The 20,600-nt window shown below is 44.2% G+C and overlaps 1 protein-coding gene across 1 annotated transcript in view; it reads left to right on the forward strand.

The window, feature by feature from the left end:
* The window catches only part of dcaf12 (DDB1 and CUL4 associated factor 12), a 71,875-nt gene that overhangs the window by 25,171 nt on the left and 26,104 nt on the right, over positions 1 to 20,600 (forward strand). The window contains exons 2-3 of the mRNA XM_033032097.1: positions 5,536 to 5,790; positions 13,242 to 13,454. Coding sequence (XP_032887988.1) covers positions 5,536 to 5,790; positions 13,242 to 13,454 — 468 coding nt within the window. The remainder of the gene's footprint in view (positions 1 to 5,535; positions 5,791 to 13,241; positions 13,455 to 20,600) is intronic.

Raw genomic sequence — 20,600 nt, forward strand, 5'->3', positions numbered from 1 at the left:
TCTGTTGGCATCTGCCTTTGGGTTTGCCTTTGCGAATGATCTTGCAAAGTTGACCTCGGAGACTTAAGATCACCGGGCAGTAGGGCCCATAAAGATACATTGTTGGTCTTCCATTGGAAGTTGGAAGCGAGCATAGAAAGTGTTGATCTTTTCTGGGAGTGACACGTTGCTGTAATTTGATCTACTCTGATTCTGAGACAATTGACAAGCATCCATCTGAGCCTCCAGTTTAGTCCAATAATGTCTCTTTGTATTCTTAATAGCCTTCTGGACTGCTAGTATGATTCTGAATTGTCTGACTTGAATCACAGACTTGGTACTCAGTAGGTTACAGATTTCTTGTTCAACCAATGCTTCTGATTGGGGAACACTCCTCCACACGATTTCTAAGAAAATTGGTAACAACATTGCAGGCACATGCTGCGAGTAATTACTCAGGGTAGGTAGTCAGTCCGCTTTTCAAAAATCTTAAACCGCGCAAGCGCAGATTGTTCTCTCCGTAAACTGTCCGTCGATTTTTTATAAAGTCTTCAAAAGCCAAATCTCTAAATAAAGTACCGTATTTCCCGGCAATGAAAACGCACCCCCATTTTGAGTTGCAAAATTTTGAAAGAAGGCTGGTGGGACAAAAATTTTCACGCTCAACAAAAAAAGAAAGAAAGCAATTTGCCCATCGCTTCCAAATCTCCTTCATTCTGAATTACTGAATCGGTGGGGGGGTGGAGCGTGATGCCAGGTGGAGAGATAGTGGGGGGGAAAACGGGAGCACACCGGAACAAGTTGAATCAGTTGTGATCTTATTGAATGACAATACTTGTTCAAGGGACCAATTGGGGAGAGAGTTCCTTTCACAGCGTGTGGGGAGTCTGGCTAGGGGTAAAGTTGTGGGGAGGGCAGGAGAATTGAGAAGGAGGGGGTTGGGGATTATGCCAGTAACTCACTCACCACTGCCACGGCGTTCCGACCGCGGAGCCACCGCATTGTGGCCGGGGAGGGGAGCAGCTCGGGTGGCTGCGAGCGGTCTCGTTACCGGACAGCGGAACAGGCCGCCACCTCAGCGCCTTCTGCCGGCCCGCTCACCTCTGGCAGTGCTCTCCGTCTGAACAGCTCTCACCTGCCGCTCGCCGGCTTCGCTCTTGTCAGCTGTTTCCCGCAAACCTTTAAATTCCGACAGCCGAGTAACCTTAATTGGTCCCTTGATCACGCTGTCGGAATTTAAGGATTTGCGGGAAGCAGCTGACACGAGTGAGGCCGGCGAGCGGCAGGAGAGAGGTTTTCAGACGGAGAGCACTGCCAGAGGTGAGCTGGCAGAAGGAGCTGAGGTGCGGCCAGTTCCGCTGTCCGGTCCCGGTGGCCGCTTGCAGCCACCCGAGCTGCTTCCTTCCCGGCCACAATGCGGTGGCTCCGCACCCGGAGCGTCACGGCAAGTGAGTTGCTGGCTTGATCCCGACCCCCTCCTACTCAACGCATCTGCCCTCCTCGCAACTTTACCTTGGGCCAGACTCCCCACACGCTGTGAAAGGAACTCTCCCCTCAGCGGCGCTGTCCTTTTACAGCCGCTTCCCATCAGCTGCCAGCAATGAGGGATAGACTTAGCAATCCCTCAGTACAACAACATCGTTCTTGATGTTGCTGTACTGAGGGATAGCCAAGTCTATCTTTCTTGGCTAACAACCTTCCAACTTCGGCTTTCAAGACACGTAAATTTTCATGCCTTATTTTTGGGTAAAAAATAGCGTCTTCATTGCCGGGGAATACGGTATTTAAAAACATATCACCAAGAAATTTACTTGCCGTATCATTTGTACACAAACTCCATTCTTCTCTCTATTTTTATAGGTGTGATGCAGATGGCAACTCAAATGTCACTACACCAATTGGTGTATGTGACAATAAATGTCCTTTGTTTCTTAAGATATTCTTAAAATAATGGCAATCCATGTTTGAAAAACCCGCCAAGAAACTTGAGCTGCGCATGCGCAGTACTGCAAAGACAGAATTTCAGCTGCCTTCAGTACCCTGGAAATTGACGGCTTGAAGCAGCGTTGACGGCACGCCAGCTGCACAGACCTTCGCGTGTTACATATACTGCGGATGAAAGGCGCGGAGAATTATGCCGACCTAAGATCTATCTCTTAGGTAGGCATTATTCTCCCATGCCTTTACTATTTATATTTAATAATTACCATTTTATTATTTTAATCAGGGTAGGCACTGCCTACCTTGCCTACCCTGACGGCACATGCCTGCAACATTGGCATACTTGTTCAGGTCTGTTGCAGAGTCCTTAAACCTCACCCAGTCTACTGAGTTAAAGCAGTCACAACACTTTCCTCTGCCTCTCCTGACCAGTTATGCACAATCCTCTTCACTGGAGCTGCCCACTTCAGTCGCTGCCAATGCGCAGGAAAAAGGTGCACAACCAGCTCCATTTTTTATTTTTTGCCCCCAAATTTGGGCGAGGGATGGAGCAATTTGCGTCTCTAGTGGAGTAGCAGTGGTCGAGTGTGTGATCCTCTGATGTTGCAGGAGGGGTGCTAGTGTAGTTTGGAAGTGTATTCTTCAATCCAAACTCGAAGTACCTGGTAATAATGGAGAAATCGCTGGGTACACTACCTGGTGTTTTATTTGATCATAACGTATCTGAAAATGGGATTTTGCATCAAACCTGACAATTTTTTTAGGTGAGTTGGACTACACCTTTTGTCTTATGGCAGAAATCATTTTGGAATGCTAACACTAGGTAACTTGGTTGATTAGTGTAAGGAACAATGTTTACTTGGAACTGTTAACAGTTTAAAATCTACAATGTAATACAAGCTTATTTGAACATGGCCTTTTGAGGGAGCCATTTTAGCTTAATTATCACGCTCAATTATCAATCTTGGTTCCCCACATATCTTCAAATTCTAACTTATTTTTACTGCCCCGTAGTCTTGAACTGAATTAAAACATACAGTAGCTGTAAAGGGGGAACATAGCGTCACATAGAGATTTAAGACTGAAAATGGGTAGTTTCTTTTTTAGTAACCATAGTTATCAACGTATGATTTTTTTTTTGTGTGTTGGAAAATAAAATATAGTGGCACATCTGGTGGACCTGCTGCTTCACACGCCAGAGATGGGTTTGATCCTGTCTTCGGGCACTGTCTGTGTTGAATTTGCACATTCTCCCTGCAAGCGTGTGGGTTTCCTCCCACATCCCAAAGACGCATCGGCTTTGTAGGTTAACTTGTAACTGTAAAATTGCCCCTAATGTGTAGGGAGTGGGTGAGGAAAGTGGGATAACAGAACTTGTGTGAATGGGTAGACAAAAATGCTGGAGAAATTCAGCGGGTGAGGCAGCTTCTATGGAGCGAAGGGAATAGGCAAAGTTTCGGGTCGAGACCCTTCTTCAGACTGATGTGAGGGTGCGGGGGGGGGGGGGGGGGGGGGGGAAGAAAGAAAGAGGCGGAGACAGTGGGCTAAGGGAGAGCTGGGAAGCAGAGGAGAAAACAGGGACTACCTGAAATTGGAGGTCAATTTTCATACCGCTGGTGTGTAAACTGCCCAAGCAAAATATGAGGTGCTGCTCCTCCAATTTACGGTGGGCCACACTGTGGCCATGGAGCAGGCCCAGGACAGAAAGGTCGGATTTGGAATGGGAGGGAGAGTTGAAGTGCTGAGCCTCCAGGAGATCAGGTTGGTTATTGCGAACTGAGCGGAGGTGTTGGGCAAAGCGATCGCCAAGCCTACGCTTGGTCTCACCGATGTAGAGCAGCTGACACCTAGAGCAGCGGATGCAATAGATGAGGTTGGAGGAGGTGCAAGGGAACCTCTGCCGCATCTGGAAAGACGGCTTGGGTACTTGAATGGAGTCAATGGGGGAGGTAAAGCGACAAGTGTAGCATTTCCTGCGGTTGCAAGGGAAAGTGCCAGGAGAGGGGGTGGTTTGGGTGGGAAGGAACGAATTGACCAGGGAGTTACGGAGCGGTCTCTGCGTAAAGCCGAAAGGGGAGGAGATGGGAAGATGTGACCAGTGGTGGGATCCCGCTGGTAGACAAATCTGGAGAAAATCAGCAGGTGAGGCAGCATCTATGGAGCGAAGGAATAGGCAACGTTTTGGGTCGAGACCCTTCTTCAGACTGATGTCGGGGTGGGGGGGGGGAGGGGGTCAGGAAAAAGAAAGGAAGAGGTGGAGACAGTAGGCTGCGGGAGAGTTGGTAATGGGAGGGTAAGCATTCAGATTACTATCTAAATGGTGTCAAGTTGGGAAAAGGGGAAGTACAACGGGATCTGGGGGTCCTTGTACATCAATCTATGAAAGTAAGCATGCAGGTACAGCAGGCAGTGAAGAAAACGAATGGCATGTTGGCCTTTTATAACAAGAGGAATTGAATGTAGGTGCAAAGAGATCCTTCTGCAGTTGTACAAAGCCCTTGTGAGACCACACCTGGAGTATTGTGTGCAGTTTTGGTCCCCTAATTTGAGGAACGACATTCTTGCTATTGAGGGAGTGCAGCATAGGTTTACAAGGTTAATTCCCGGGATAGCGGGACTGTCATATGCTGAGAGAATGGAGCAGCTGGGCTTGTACACTATGGCGTTTAGAAGGATGAGAGGGTATCTCATTGAAACATATAAGATTGTAAGGGCTTGGACACGCTAGAGGCAGGAAACTTGTTCCCGATGTTGGGGGAGTCCAGAACCAGGGGCCACAGTTTAAGAATAAGGAGTAAGCCATTTAGAACGGAGACGAGGAAACACTTTTTCTCAGAGAGTGGTGAGTCTGTGGAATTCTCTGCCTCCGAGTGCGATGGAGGCAGGTTCTCTGGATGCTTTGAAGAGAGAGCTAATTAGGGCTCTTAAAAATAGCGGAGTCAGGGTATATGGGGAGAAGGCAGGAACGGGGTACTGATCGTGGATGATTAGCCATGATCACATTGAATGGTGGTGCTGGCTCGAAGGGCCAAATGGCTTACTCCTGCACCTATTATCTATTGTCTATTGAGGGGAAGGAGGGAGAAAGCAAGGAATACCTGAAATTGGAGAAACCAATGTTCATACCGCTGGGGTGTAAACCACCCAAGCGAAATATGAGATGCTGTTCCTCCAATTTGCGGTGGGCCTCACTGGCCATGGAGGAGGCCCAGGACAGAAAGGTCGGATTCGGAATGGGAGGGGGAGTTGAAGTGCTGAACCACTTCGAGATCAGGTTGATTATTGCGAACTGAGTGGAGGTGTTGTGCGAAGCGATCGCCAAGCCTGCACTTGGTCTCACCGAGGTTGATCATACGCTGAATAATCCAACCAGAATTTTGTTTGCATTCATTGCAACATGTAAAAAGAGACGAGATGCTGTATTGTAATTTTGCTGTATGTTATCACTCTACTTTAACCTTGCAATTTTGTAATTGGATTGAATCACAAAAGAATAGTGTTAACTTTGGTTTTTGCTTTAGAGTTAAAAGGCTACTTTTAAAACAAAAAATGTCAATTTCACCCAAACAGTTGGTTATACAAATCAACTAATTTATTGCTATATTCCTTCAACAGTGCAGCCAGGATCAAACACTCTGTAAGAAGAAGAAGCTACCGCTTGTGAAGAAGTCCTTTGTCTGTTACCTCGCAGGTCAACAGATTAAGCTTCGGAATGAGCAGAGCTACCATCATGCACTGCGTGGCTATGCAGCTCACAGACTACCTGCCCTTTTGAAGGAGGAAGAATTCCAATTCGGAACCCTGAACAAGGTGTTTGCATCCCAGTGGCTGAACCACCGGCAAGTAGTGTGTGGGACAAAATGCAATACGGTGAGTAGAACACTTTTTTTCACATCATTTAGATGCTGATTTGAAGATTGGAGATGGAGGTCGTACATTTTATACTTGGAACAGATGGGAAAGAACGTAGAAATAGTAACATTTACATCCAAATTATTTTGCAATCAAGTACACCTTGAACGACCTTAAGTCTCTTTGGGTAGTCTGTAAATAAGTTTTTCTGTCCATGTTCCATAGTCATCTTTGTAAATTTGTTGCATTTCTGAGGATTGAGTGGTAAGCCTGCATCATTTTATGGACATGAAGCGCTGGAGTAAGTCAGCAGGTTAGGCAGCATCTCCGGAGAGTGTACATAGTAACATTTTGGGTTGTGACCCTTTACTCTGTGACCCTTCACAGCATTACTTTGTTTCTACTTGCCACCTTGAAGAAATAATCAGAATCAGAATCACACTTTATTCGCCAAGTATGTTTTGCAACATAAGAGGCATTTCATTGGCCAGGTCAGTCTTACAATTAAAAACAACAGATCACTTAAAACACATTTTAACATGAACATCCACCACAGTGACTCCTACACATTCCTCGCTGTGATGGAAGGCGAAATAAAGTTCAAGTCTCTTCCTTTTGTTCTTCCTCAGTCGTGGGCCTCGAACCTTTGACGGGATGATCTTGACTCCCGTAGCCGGGGGCGTTCGGGCCCTCCGCGTTGAGGCGATCAAGCTCCCGGATCGGGGGGATGTCAGCTCCCCCGCGCCGGGCGATCAAACCTCGTGGCGGGGCTGGTCGAACCTTCCATTGGAGCCTCACCCGAGACTGCGAGCCCTTGATGGTAAAGTCTGCGGTGGTCGCAGTGGGAGCGATTCCAGGCAAGGGATAAGCTTAGGATAAAGAATGTTTAGTCTGCACCCCGCGGTGGGGCTCACGACAATCCGAGGAGGCTTCCAGCTCCATTGATGGTAGGCCACAGAGCCCGGAAAATAGATGCAGGAGGAGGCCATTCGGCACTTCAAGCCAGCATCGCCATTCATTGTGATCATGGCTGATCGTCCCCAATCAATTACCCGTGCCTGCCTTCTCCCCATATCCCTTGATTCCACTAGCCCCTAGAGCTCTATTTAACTTTCTCTTAAATCCATCCAGTGACTTGTCCTCCACTGCCCTCTGTGGCAGGGAATTCCATAAATTCACAACTCTCTGGGTGAAAAAGTTTTTTCTCAGTCTTAAATGACCTCCTCTTTATTCTAAGACTGTGGCCCCTGGTTTTGGACTCGCCCAACATTGGGAACATTTTTCCTGCATCTAGCTTGTCCAGTCCTTTTATAATTTTATGTTTCTATAAGATCTCCCCTCATCCTTCTAAACTCCAGTGAATACAAGCCTAGTCTTTTCAATCTTTCCTCATATGACAGTCCTGCCATCCCAGGGATCAATCTCGTGAACCTACGCTGCACTGCCTCAATCACAAGGATGTCCTTCCTCAAATTCAGAGACCAAAACTGAACGCAATACTCCAGATGTGGTCTCACCAGAGCCCTATACAATTGCAGAAGAACCTCTTTACTCCTATACTGAAATCCTCTCGTTATGAAGGCCAACATTCCATTAGCTTTCTTCTTTGCCTGCTGTACCTGTACGCCAACTTTCAGTGACTGGTGTACAAGGACGCCCAGGTCTCGCTGCACCTCCCCCTTGCCTAACCTAACCCCATTGAGATAATAATCTGCCCTCTTATTTTTGCTGCCATAGTGGATAACCTCACATTTATCTATATTATACTGCATCTGCCACGCATCTGCCCACTCAATCAACCTGTCCAGCTCGCACTGCAACCTCCAAACATCCTCTTCACAGTTCACACTGCCATCCAGCTTTGTGTCATCCGCAAACTTGCTAGTGTTGCTCCTAATTCCCTCTTCCAAATCATTAATATATATGGTAAACAGTTGCGGTCCCAACACCGAGCCTTGCGGCACTCCACTTGCCACTGCCTGTCATTCTGAAAAGGACCCGTTCACTCCTACTCTTTGCTTCCGGTCTGCCAACCAATTTTCTATCCATGTCAACACCCTACCCCCAATACCATGTGTCTAATTTTAGTCACCAGTCTCCCGTGCGGGACCTTATCAAAGGCTTTCTGAAAGTCTAGATTCACTACTTTCACAGGCCACACCCCTTCATCCATTTTACTTGTCACATCCTCAAAAAATTCCAGAAGATTAGTCAAGCATGATTTCCCTTTCATAAACCCATGTTGACTTGGACTAATCCTTTTACTGCTATCCAAATGCCCCATTATTACCTCTTTAATAATTGACTCCAGCATCTTTCCCACCACCGAAGTCAGGCTAACTGGTCTGTAATTCCCTGTTTTCTCTCTCGCTCCTTTCTTGAAAAGTGGGATAACGTTAGCTATCCTCCAATCCACAGGAGCTGATCCTGAATCAATCTGGAACATTGGAAAATAATCACCAATGCGTCCACTATTTCTAGAGCCACCTCCCTGAGGACCCTGGGATGCAGACCATCAGGCTCAGGGGATTTATCATCCTTCAGTCCCGTTAGCCTACCCAATACTATTTCTCGCCTAATGAAAATTTCTTTCAGTTCCTCTACCCCCTTAGATCCTCTGTCCTCCAGTACATCTTGGAGATTATTTGTGTCTTCCTTAGTGAAGACAGATCCGAAGTACCTGTTCAACTCTTCTGCCATTTCCTTGTTACCCAAAATAATTTCACCCGTGTCTGCCTTTAAGGGACCCACATTTGACTTTGCTTCTCTTTTTCATTAACATATCTAAAGAAGCTTTTACTGTCCTTCTTTATATTCCTGGCCAGCTTCCTTTCGTACTTGATCTTTTCATCCCGTATTGCCCGTTTTGTTTACTTCTGTTGTCCTATGGAGTTTTCCCAATCCTCTGGCTTCCGGCTACTCTTTGCTGTGTTATACATCTTTTCTTTTAGTTTTATTCTATCCCTAACTTCTCTTGTCAGCCACGGTTGCCTCCTACTCTCATCTCCAAATGAATTACATCACACCTCTCTGTATTAAATTCAACTTGTCAGTTTGTGCCCACCATTAATATCTTCCTGTCAGATTCTCCTCTTCACCAAAAACCTCACTGCCAATTGAACGTAAACTCAATTGTGCCCTTGTATTCAAATCATTTATAAATGCCATGAAAAATATAAAAATATAATAGCTGACCACCTTTGAAACTGCAGCGTACAGCCCTACAACTCTGGAAAATTCTCAGCAAATTATTATTTGCTTTCTGTCAGTGAATTAATTTATAATCCAATTTATAACATGCAGCAAAGTTAATGCTGTGGTTGCTATGGGAGATTTCAACATGCAGGTAGACTGGAAAATCAGGTTGGTACTGGACCCCAAGAAAGGGACTTTGTAGAGTGCCTTTGTGATGGATTCTTAGAGCAGCTTGTATTGGAGCTTACCAGGGAGAAGGCAATTCTGGATTTAGTGTTATGTAATGAACCGGATTTGATAAAGGAACTTGAGGTTAATGAGCCATTAGGAGGTAGTGACCATAATATGGTCAGGTTTAAACTACAATTGGAGAGGGAGATGGATAGATCGGAGGTGTCGGTGTTATAGTTGAATAAAGGGGACTATGGGGCCATGAGGGAGGAGCCAGCCAAAGTTGACTGGAAAGATACCCTAGCAGGGATGACAGTGGAACAACCATGGCAGGTATTTCTAGGAATAATACAGAAGGTGCAGGATCAGTTCATTCCTAGGAGGAAGAAAGATTCCAAGGGGAGTAAGGGATGCCCTTGGCTGACAAGGGACGTCAGGGACAGTTTAAAAATAAAAGAGAAGTACAACGTAGTAAAGATGAACGGGAAGCAAGAGGATTGGGTAATGTTTAAAGAGCACCAGAAGATAACTAAAAAGACAATACGGGGAGATAAGATGAGGTACGAAGGTAAGCTAGCCAAGAATATTAGGGAGGATAGTAAAAGCTTCTTTCGGTATGTGAAGAGGAAAAAATTAGTTGGACCCTTGAAGACCGAAAAAGATGAATTTATTATGGGGAACAAGGAAATGGCAGATGAGTTTTACAGGTACTTTGGATCCGTCTTCACTAAGGAGGACACAAACACTCTTCCTGATATAGTAGTGGCCAGAGGATCTGGGGTGACGGAGGAACTGAAGGAAATCCCCTGCTGTCTCCTCCCCTTCCTTAGCCCTCGGGCTGTCTCCTCCCATCCCCTAGGCCTCGGGCTCCTCCTCCTCCTTTTTCCTTCCTTCTCCCCGCCACCCCCTATCAGTCTGAAGAAGGGTTTCGGCCCGAAACGTTGCCTATTTCCTTCGCTCCATAGATGCTGCTGCACCCGCTGAGTTTCTCCAGCTGTTTTGTGTACCTTCTGAAGGAAATCCACATTAGGCAGGAAGTGGTGTTGGGTAGACTGATGGGACTGAAGGCTGATAAATCCCCAGGGCCTGATGGTCTGCATCCCAGGGTACTCCCAGTGGCTCTAGAAATCGTGGATGCATTGGTGATAATTTTCCAATGTTCTATAGACTCAGGATCAGTTCCTGTGGATTGGAGGGTAGCTAATGTTATCCCACTTAAGAAAGGCGGGAGAGAGAAAATTATAGACCAGTTAGCCTGATATCAGTGGTGGGGAAGATGCTGGAGTCAATTATAAAAGATGACATAGCCGCACATTTGGATAGCAGTAACAGGAATGTAGAGTGAATGTAGTGTACCTGGACTTTCAGAAAGCATTTGATATGGTCCCACATAGGAGATTAGTGGGCAAAATTAGGGCACATGGTATTGGGGGTAGAGTGCTGACATGGATAGAAAATTGGTTGGCAGACAGGAAACAAAGAGTAGGGATTAATGGGTCCCTTTCAGAATGGCAGGCAGTGACTAGTGGGGTACCGCAAGGCTCGGTGCTGGGACCGCAGCTATTTACAATATACACCAATGATTTGGGTGAAGGGATTCAAAGTAACATTAGCAAATTTGCAAATGACACAAAGCTGGGTGGCAGTGTGAACTGTGAGGAGGATGCTATGAGAATGCAGGGTGACTTGGACAGGTTGGGGGAGTGGGCAGATGCATGGCAGATGAAGTTTAACGTGGATAAATGTGAGGTTATCCGCTTTAGTATCCAAAACAGGAAGGCAGATTACTATCTAAATGGCGTCAAGCTGGGAAAACGGGATCTGGGGGTCCTTGTTCATCTGTCTATGAAAGTAAGCATGCAGGTACAGCAGGCAGTGAAGAAAGCGAATGGCATGTTGGCCTTTATAACAAGAGGAGTCGAGTATAGGAGCAAAGAGGTTCTTCTGCAGTTGTACAGCGTGCTAGTGAGACCAAACCTGGAGTATTGTGTGCAGTCTTGGTCCCCTGATTTGAGGAAGGACATTCTTGCTATTGAGGGAGTGCAGCGTACGTTTACAAGGTTAATTCCCGGGATGGCGGGACAGTCATATGCTGAGAGAATGGAGCGGCTTGGCTTGTACCCTCTGGAGTTTAGAAGAATGAGAGGGGATCTTATTGAAACATATAAGATTGTTAAGGGTTTGGACACGCTAGAGGCAGGAAACATGTTCCCGATGTTGGGGGAGTCCAGAACCAGGGGCCACAGTTTAAGAATAAGGGGTAAACCATTTTGAACGTAGACGAGCAAACACTGTTTCTCACAGAGAGTTGTGAGTCTGTGGAATTCTCTGCCTCAGAAGGCGGTGGAGGCCAGTTCTCTGGATACTTTCAAGAGAGCTAGATAGGGCTCTTAAAGATAGCGGAGTCAGGGGATATGGGGTGAAGGCAGGAACGGGGTACTGATTGGGCATGATCAGCCATGATCGCATTGAATGGCGGTGCTGGCTCAAAGGGCCAAAAATGGCCTACTCCTGCATCTATTGGCTATTGTCTAATTTGCCACTTTCCCTTGGACCAAGTAAGATTTTTTTGGATTAGTTTACCACATAAACCTCTGTTAATCCTTTACTATTATCCATATATTATGTTTGGGTTTATGGAACAAGCTGCCGGAGGAGGTAGTTGAGGCAGGCACTATCACAACATTTAAGAAACATCTATTACAAACCTGACTCCCACAGCTAACTTGACTACACTTCTTCCCACCCTGCTTCCTGTGAGGACTCTATTCCCTATTCCCAATTCCTCAGTCTACGCTGTATCTGCACTCACGATGAGGTGTTTCAGACCAGGGCATCTGATGCCCTCATTCTTTAGGAAACGTGGGTTCCCCTCTTCTATTATAGATGAGGCTCTCTCACCAAGGTCTCCTCTATATCCTGCAGCTCCGCTCTTACTCCCTATCCCCTTACTCGTACCAGGGGCAGAGTCCCCCTTGTCCTCACCTTCCACCCTATCAGCTGTCACATACAAAATATAATCCTCTGACATTTTCGCCATTTCGACTTCAGCGAAATCCTACCACTGTCCACATCTTCCCATCTCCTCCCCTTTCTGCTTTCCGTAGAGACTGTTCCCTCCGCAACACCCTGGTCAGCTCGTCCCTTCCCACCCAAACCACCCCCTCCCCAGGTACTTTCCCCTGCAACCGCAGGAAATGCAGCACCTGTCACTTTACCTCCCCCCTCGACTCCATCCAAGGGTCCAAACAGTCTTTCCAGGCGAAGCAGAGGTTCACCTGCACCTCCTCCAAATTCATCTACTGCATCCGCTGTCGTAGGTGTCACCTTCTCTACATTGGCGAGACCAAGCATAGGCTCGGTGACCGCTTCGTCCAACACTTCCGCTCAGTCCGTATTAACCAACCTGATCTCCCAGGTGCCCAGTACTTCAACTCCCCCTCCCATTCTAAATCTGACCTTTCTGTTCGTAGTTTATGTCCTTTCTTGGGTAGTTTACACCCCAGCGGTATGAACATTGACCTCTAATGTCAGGGAGTTCTTGCTTTCTCCCTTCTTCCCCTCCCCATCCCAGCTCTCCCATAGCCTACTGTCTCCGCATCCCCCTATTTTTTTCCCGCCCCTCCCCGACATCAGTCTGAAGAAGGGTCTCGACCCGAAACGTTGCCTACTCCTTTTCTCCATAGATGCTGCCTCACCCGCTGAGTTCCTCCAGCATTTTTTGTCTACTTTCGATTTTTCCAGCATCTGCTGATCCTTCTTAAACTTTAATGACAGTGCGATTATTTCATGTTTATTTATTTGAGACATGCTCTTTAAAAAAGTAATTCTAAATTTATTTAATTATTTGGATTTAAATTATTCAGCTTTCAGTGTATTTGAACATGTGTTTCAAGATCAATGGTCCAGAATTTTGGCTGCTATTCGAGTAACAAACTGGTATGCTTGTAAATCAGCTGTGTAGATGAAATCAATATTTTTTCCCAAATATGCTATAAAGCATGATCTGATTTTATGTAGAATTTTGATTAAAAAAATGTTTACCATTTAAAAACATTCTAAGTCAAAACCTAGTGTCATTATATTTGCTGTTGTTATTTCAGCTATTGGTGGTGGATGTTATGACTGGACAGATAACAAAAATTCCCATGCTGAAGGACCAAGAACAGCCCAGTGCCATCGTAGACCAACAAGGTTGTGGTATTCATGCCATTGAATTGAACCCTTCTCGTACCTTATTAGCAACTGGAGGAGACAACCCAAACAGCATTGCTGTTTATCGACTGCCAACTCTGGACCCTGTTTGTGTGGGAGATGTAAGTTCTATAGCACCAGGGACTAATTAGAAAAAAATAAATGAGGTAATTGAACATCAGAATTAGGGATAGAAATAACCAGCCTTATATTGCAAGCCGGCTCTGGTTTACATAAAAAAAGACACCAAATACTGGATTAATTCAGCGAGTAAGGCAGCAACATCCCTGGAGATTATGCACAGATGACGTTTCGGGTCTGGACAGTTCCTCGGCCAGATTATGAGGGGGGGAAGAGAGAGAAGTTGTAGAAGAGGGGCGGGACAAAGCCTGGTGAGTGAGAAGTAGATACAGGTGAAGGGGGCTTTTGATAGGCAGATGATTGGACAAAGGCCAGAGATGAAAAGACAAAAAGTGAGAAGTAAGGATAGCAGAGTTGCAAATTGTGAAGTATGAGGAAGGTATGTAAGAAGGAGAGAAATGGCACAGGGAACAGAGGGGCTGTGGTGGTGAATGGAGGCAAGGTTTATTAGAAGTTACCTAACATGGGAGAATTCAATGTTCATACTGTTGGGTTGTCAGCTAGTCAAGGGGAATACATGGTGTTATTCCTGTTCCAGTTTGCGTATGGTCTCATTCTGACAATGGAGGAAGCCCAGGACTGAAAGGTCAGTATGGAGATTGGAAGAGGAGTTAAAATGGTTTGCAGCCGAGAGATCCAGAGGCCTTCTCTCTTCCCTGTGCCCCGCCTAGAGTTGCACCCATTTCTCCACTTCCCCTCTCCTTCCACCTACATTCCTTTTTCTCTTCATAATTAATCACTCTTCTATCTATCCTTATTTCACACCTTTTGTCTTTTCATCTCTCGTCCAACCATTTGCCTGTCATAAACTTCCCTCACCTGTATCCACCTATCGTTTGCCAGGCATTGTCCTGCCCCTCCTCTTTCAGCTTTCCTTTGTGGAGCCATCAAATGCCTTGCTAATATGGACATAAAGCACTGAATAACGCAGTAGGTCAGGCAATATCTCTGGAGAACATGGATAGGTGATAGTTTGGGTTGGGACCTTTCTTCTCCCTCCCTACTCTGAGTCTAAGGCACCTACCCAAACTGTCATCTATCCATGTTCTCCAGAGATGCTGCCTGACCTGTTGAGGTACTCCAGTATTTTGGATTTTTTTTGTAAACCAGCATCTGCAGTTCTTTTTGTCTCCAGAAAGAATAGAGTGACATGAGACGGCCAGTCGCTCCGAAATGAATAGGGAAATAGCTAGAATCTCTTATTGATAGACATTTACAGGGCACTTAGAAATTAATAGGATTAGACAGAGTCAACATGGATTCGGGAAAGGAAAATAATTTTCGACAGTTTTTAGATTTTGAGTAGCAGAACTGGCAATCAAGATCCAATTGATGATGAATATTTACCTGTTAAAAAGATGTACATGGGATTATTAAATTAAATTTAATTAGAGCATGTGAGATTGGGGAAAATATACCTGTATGAATTGAGCCTTAGTTTAAGAGTTGAGTTTATGAGTAGTGGTTGAGCATTGAGTTTAAGAGTAGTACTCTTAATTGCTCCAATTATATAAGGGCCTGGTGAGACTGCACATGGAATATCGTATAGAAGTGTGGCCTTCCTCGGGAAATGTGTATTTGTGATCAATGGGATGGAGGGCTTGTCATACGAGGAGAAATTAAGTGGACTGGGCTTATACTCTGCAGAGAATGAGAAGTGATATCATAGGCATCCAAGGATCTCCTGGCTGGGTTGACTAGAAGTTGGGTCACAGTGTCAAACTAAATGTTGAGTTATTCAAGACAGTAGCTGAGAATTCTCTTCACCCGGAGGGTAATGCGTCTTTGAAATTCTCTACCCGAGATGCCTGTGAAGGCTCAGTTGCTGTGCAAGACAGAGATCAATAGATGTTTAAGCATGGAAGGTTAAGGTGAATGAAGAGCAGGAAAGTGGTGCTGAATTAAAAGATCAGCTGTCCTAGGAAACGGTCCCAAATTTAATCCAACCTTGTCCTTAAAATTGCCTTTTGTCGATTTGATTTGTCCATTTCTTATGTAGATTAAAGTCATCTATGATTGTTGCCGTACCTTTCTTGCAAGACCCCATTGTTGAGAGATTTATATTCTTTTGCTGCCCAGCTGCCATCAGAGGGCTCTGTAGACCACCACCTGTAAATTATTTCCTTTGCTATTTTTCAGCTGCATCTAAGCTAATTTTTACATCATGATCTTCTGAATCAAAATCATTCCACACAGCATATCTGATCCGCTGTTTTATTAACAAAGTTTCCCCACCTCTTTTTCCTTTCTGCCTATCTGTTTGGATTGTCAAGTACCCTAAAATATTTAGTTTCCACCTATGGTCACTTGATAATAATAAACTTTATTTTGGACTCAAGGTCCAGACAAGGGACAACATTACATAAAAATACATTGCATATAAAAACATCATAAAATACATATAAAATCTTAGTATATCACTTATATAAGCATCATAAATTATATATTAAAAAAAACCACAATACATGAATTAAAATCCAGAATAAAAAAAGAATGATCATTGTCCACACGACAACAATATCAGTGTCTCCACATCTGGGATTTGTAGCGTGTAGTGCTAAACCTTATGTCTGACAAGGCCACAGTAATTACATTTTTAGAGTCATTTATCCTGCAGATGAATTCATACATATGATTTTTTGGGATAGCTTCTAAAGTACTGACTCCTGTAGCCACAAACATGTTACTAGCACTACACCATCTAGGTTTCCTTAGCAGTGTTCTCATGGCATCATTAGAGGACACCTTTAGTCTCTGCAAACTTTTCCTTCCATAGTTCGACTACAGGTGCGCAGTATAGAGTGGTGTGCAATATGCTCTAAACAGCGACATCTTTACCACATCTGTACACGCACCAAACTTACGCAAGAGAATGTTCACCTGTACATGCAGCATACATCGTTGCCTATAAATACCCTCATCATCTGTCATTTGTTACATAGAAACATAAAAAATGGGTGCAGGAGGAGGCTCTTTGGTCCTTCGAGCCAGCACCGCCATTCATTGCAATCATACCTGATCGTCCCCAATCAATAACCCGTGCCTGCCTTCTCCCCATATCCCTTGATTCCACTAGCCCCTAGAGCTCTATTTAACTCTCTCTTAAATCCATCTAGTGATTTGGCCTCCACTGCCCTCTGTGGCAGGGAATTCCATAAATTCACAACTCTCTGGGTGAAAAAGTTTTTTTTCACCCAGAGCCCTATACAACTGCAAAAGAACCTCTCTACTCCTATACTGAAATCCTCTTGTTATGAAGCCAACATTCCATTAGCTTTCTTCACTGCCTGCTGTACCTACACGCTGACTTTCAGTGACAAGGACACCCAGGTCTCGCTGTACCTCCCCCTTACCTAACCTAACCCCATTGAGATAATAATCTGCCCATTTGTTTTTGCCACCAAGTGGATAACCTCACATTAAAATGTCCAAGATATTTTACCTTATTACAGACACTAAGATTATTGTCACACAATTTAACATCAGGAAATGTTAGACATTTATCCTCTTTGGTTCTACAGATAATAACAGCACTCTTGCAAGCATTGTATTTAATATCATGTTCCACACCATACACAAAATATTTGGTAACATGGAGACCAGCGCTAGATGGACTAAAGACCACAAGATTATTTGCATACATAGAAAATAGGCGCAGAAGGAGGCCATTTGGCCCTTTGAGCCAGCACCGCCATTCATTGTGATCATGGCTGATCATCCCCAATCAATAACCACTGCCAGCCTTCTCCCTATATCCCTTGATTCCACCAGCCCCTAGAGCTCTATCTAACTCTCTCTTAAATCCATCCAGTGATTTGGCCTCCACTGCCCTCTATGGCAGGGAATTCCACAAATTCACAACTCTCTGGGTGAAAAGGTTTTTTCTCACCTCAGTCTTAAATGGCTTCCCCTTTATTCTAAGACTGGTTCTGGACTCGCCCATTTTTTAGGAACATTTTTCCTGCATCTAGCTTGTCCAGTCCTTTTATAATTTAATATGCTTCTATAAGATACCCCTCATCCTTCTAAACTCCAGGGAATACACGCCTAGTCTTTTCAATCTTTCCTCATATGAAAGTCCCGCCATCCCAGATATCAATCTCTTGAACCTACGCTGTACTGTCTCAATCACAAGGATGCCTTCCTCAAATTAGGAGACCAAAACTGTACACAAACTGTCCACAATACCCCAGATGTGGTTTTACCAGAGCCCTATACAACTGCAGAAGAACCTCTCTACTCCATACATAATATGGTTCACTAAAATATTACCAATCATGCATCCAGTATTACAGGCTTTCAATCGTTTGGACAGATCATCAATATAAAGATTAAAAACGACTTTAAATCCCCCCCCCCCCCTTGTCTAACATCATTACTAACCCCAAATGGGGCTGAGACCCTATTGCCCCATTTAATTTGCATAGTCTGATGGGCATACCAGTAAGCCAGAATTCTCACAATGTATTTAGGCACCCCTCTTTGACTCATTTTAACAAACAACTTTCTGTGATTAGCACGATCAAAGACTTTGGAAGCATCAATAAAGCACATAAGAATTGAAGAGTTTTTCCCTCTATATTTGTTTACAATCACCTTTAGGGCATGTATGCACAAGTCAGTGCCATGTTTAGCTTTAAAACCAAACTGGTTATCTGTGGAGTTAACAAACTAATTTACTCTATCCAGCAGAACTCTTTCTCAAACTTTTGACAATATGCTGGCTAAAGCTATGGGCCTGTAATTATTTAGGCTGCCTACTTTACCAACTTTGTCCTTAATGACCGGCACTAGCAGAACAGACAACATTGAGTCTGGTAACAAGCCATGAATCATAAAGCCAGTAATACAGTAAGGAGAGGTCAGCTGTCCTCATACTCGCAAACTTAAGATGTTCAGCAGAAATATGATCCAAGCCACTTGCTTTGTTGTTGGACAGCTTGTTCATGGCATGATTCACCTCTTGTGACATAATCACCATCGAGTCATTACTCTCAATATTGTCCACCCTATACAAATCATCTTGGACACAGTTGAATAAAGTACTATAATGTTGTCGCCATAACGCCGCGATATTAGCTGTTCCAGAGATTCTATCTACAGTGCATGGTAGAGATGTTTTGCAACTGTTAAATGCTCTCACTTCTTTCCAAAAACCAGTAGCATTATTACTTAGCAGCTTCTTAGCCATGGAATCAGCCCTCATCTCTCAGCTTGCTCATGTTTACAGATGAAGTGAACAGCATACTTATATCTTGCATTAGTGAGCTTCTTGTACTCAAACACAGGCCCCTGTCTGGGTCTACCTGCCATAGCCCATGATTTAGTGGCTTCACGGGCTTCAGCATGATACTCAGCTACATATTTATTCCAGCCAGGCCTGATGTCATGTGTCTTATTTTTATGCTTGCAGTAGGGCTTACTGCCTACATATAAAGAACTTACTATATCATTATACATGGAGCAGATATCTCTCCTATGCTTCATATCCTTACAATTAACATTACTACACATGATTGCATCTTTAGGTAGATTAATATTGCTTAAAGATTTATCTGTATGGGCATAATAGTCTAAGATGTCTTCCTTTGTGAGGGTTGACCAGTCACGTTTTTCTGTGTTAAAGCTATTTCTATCTCTGGATACCACAGGTATGTGTTCAACATTTATTGTCATAGCAACAGGTGTATGATCAGTCATTGCTGCCCCTTACAAAATGTTCATACACCCTAATGAGGCATGTGCATCACTGTACTAATACAATGGTCCAGCCATGACGTAGTGTGCCAGGTCTCAGTAATATATGTATAACTATCTGTAGGTAAAAGCACTTTGCTTGACACTATTAAATTATTATCTTGACAGAACTGAGCCATATGATTTGACTTTGACTTTGATTGGCAAATAATGAGTTCCTATCTGAGATATCTGCATTCATATCCCCATTGTCATATACACTACAATATTATTGTTTTGAATAAAGGATTAGATGAAAGCAAGCCTATTTAAATATTCATCTTCATACTTATATTCATACTTTGTAACTAGGTCTCCATATGTTTGGCAACAATCTTACAGATCTGTATGCAAAAAAAAAATCACTGTACCTCAGTACACATGATAATAAAAAGAATCATTAAACTGTCTCCAATGGCTTTCAATTCATATCCATTTTGTGTCTATTAGTGACATCAAATTATCTGTCGGTCTGAGAAAGCTGTGTGCATCACAAGGAGTTTTTAATCTGTAGTTTTTAAACTTCTCTAACTCTTTGTCAACATTGCTTTCTCTGTCCCCTACACTCTAGTTGTCGTTGCCCAGTTCACTGCCCTTTGCTACTGCTTTATCATTTGTCTTTAACTTCGTATATTGCCCCTTGCGAGAATGTTACCACCCCCTAGTCTGCAACCCAATTTATATCCCAAACTATTTGTTTCACAGACGAAGGATCGCTGCCCAATACACTTAAAACTTATCCCATCAAGACAGCTGCTTCAAACCCCTAGAAGTGGTGCCACTAACCTATGCAATGGAACTCTTTGAATGATGAATTCAACCCTAATTATAATAGCCTTACGCCACTTTGCACATGGGTTAGGTCGTTGATTCTGTTTTTTAATTTGGACTCTATAACTCTTCATTATTCCCACATACAGCCCCATCCCTACCACCCAGCAAAAACTTTCTTGGCCCCAACTGCCTTTGTTGGTTTCTATATAGACCATGACAGTTGGTACTTTTCACTCCATCTTGCAGTTCTTTGCTGTGAGGGGGGAGGTGTCTTTAATCCGGATGCTGAGCAGGTAAAACCGCTTTCAGGACATGCACTCTTTTTGTTGGGTAAGTGGGAGGATTGGGTGATTCCCAGTGTTGCCTTCTGAGTCATACCTGCCTGACCTGTATATACTCCCATGCTGAAATACTGATCAGGTCTACATTACAAAACCCAAGGAGTGCAATTGCCTCCTGGGGGGGAGGTGAGGTGGGTGAGTGCAACTAACATTCTCCCTCCATGAAACATTGCACTGATCAAAAAATTAGGCAAAGTCATCAGCTTTGAATCAAAGGTTCTGGAGCTGCAGACAGTGGCATACATTGTGGTTACTGTCAGTCACACTGGTCTTCAG

This window comes from Amblyraja radiata, chromosome 1, assembly GCF_010909765.2.
Source record: "Amblyraja radiata isolate CabotCenter1 chromosome 1, sAmbRad1.1.pri, whole genome shotgun sequence".
Lineage (NCBI taxonomy): Eukaryota > Metazoa > Chordata > Chondrichthyes > Rajiformes > Rajidae > Amblyraja > Amblyraja radiata.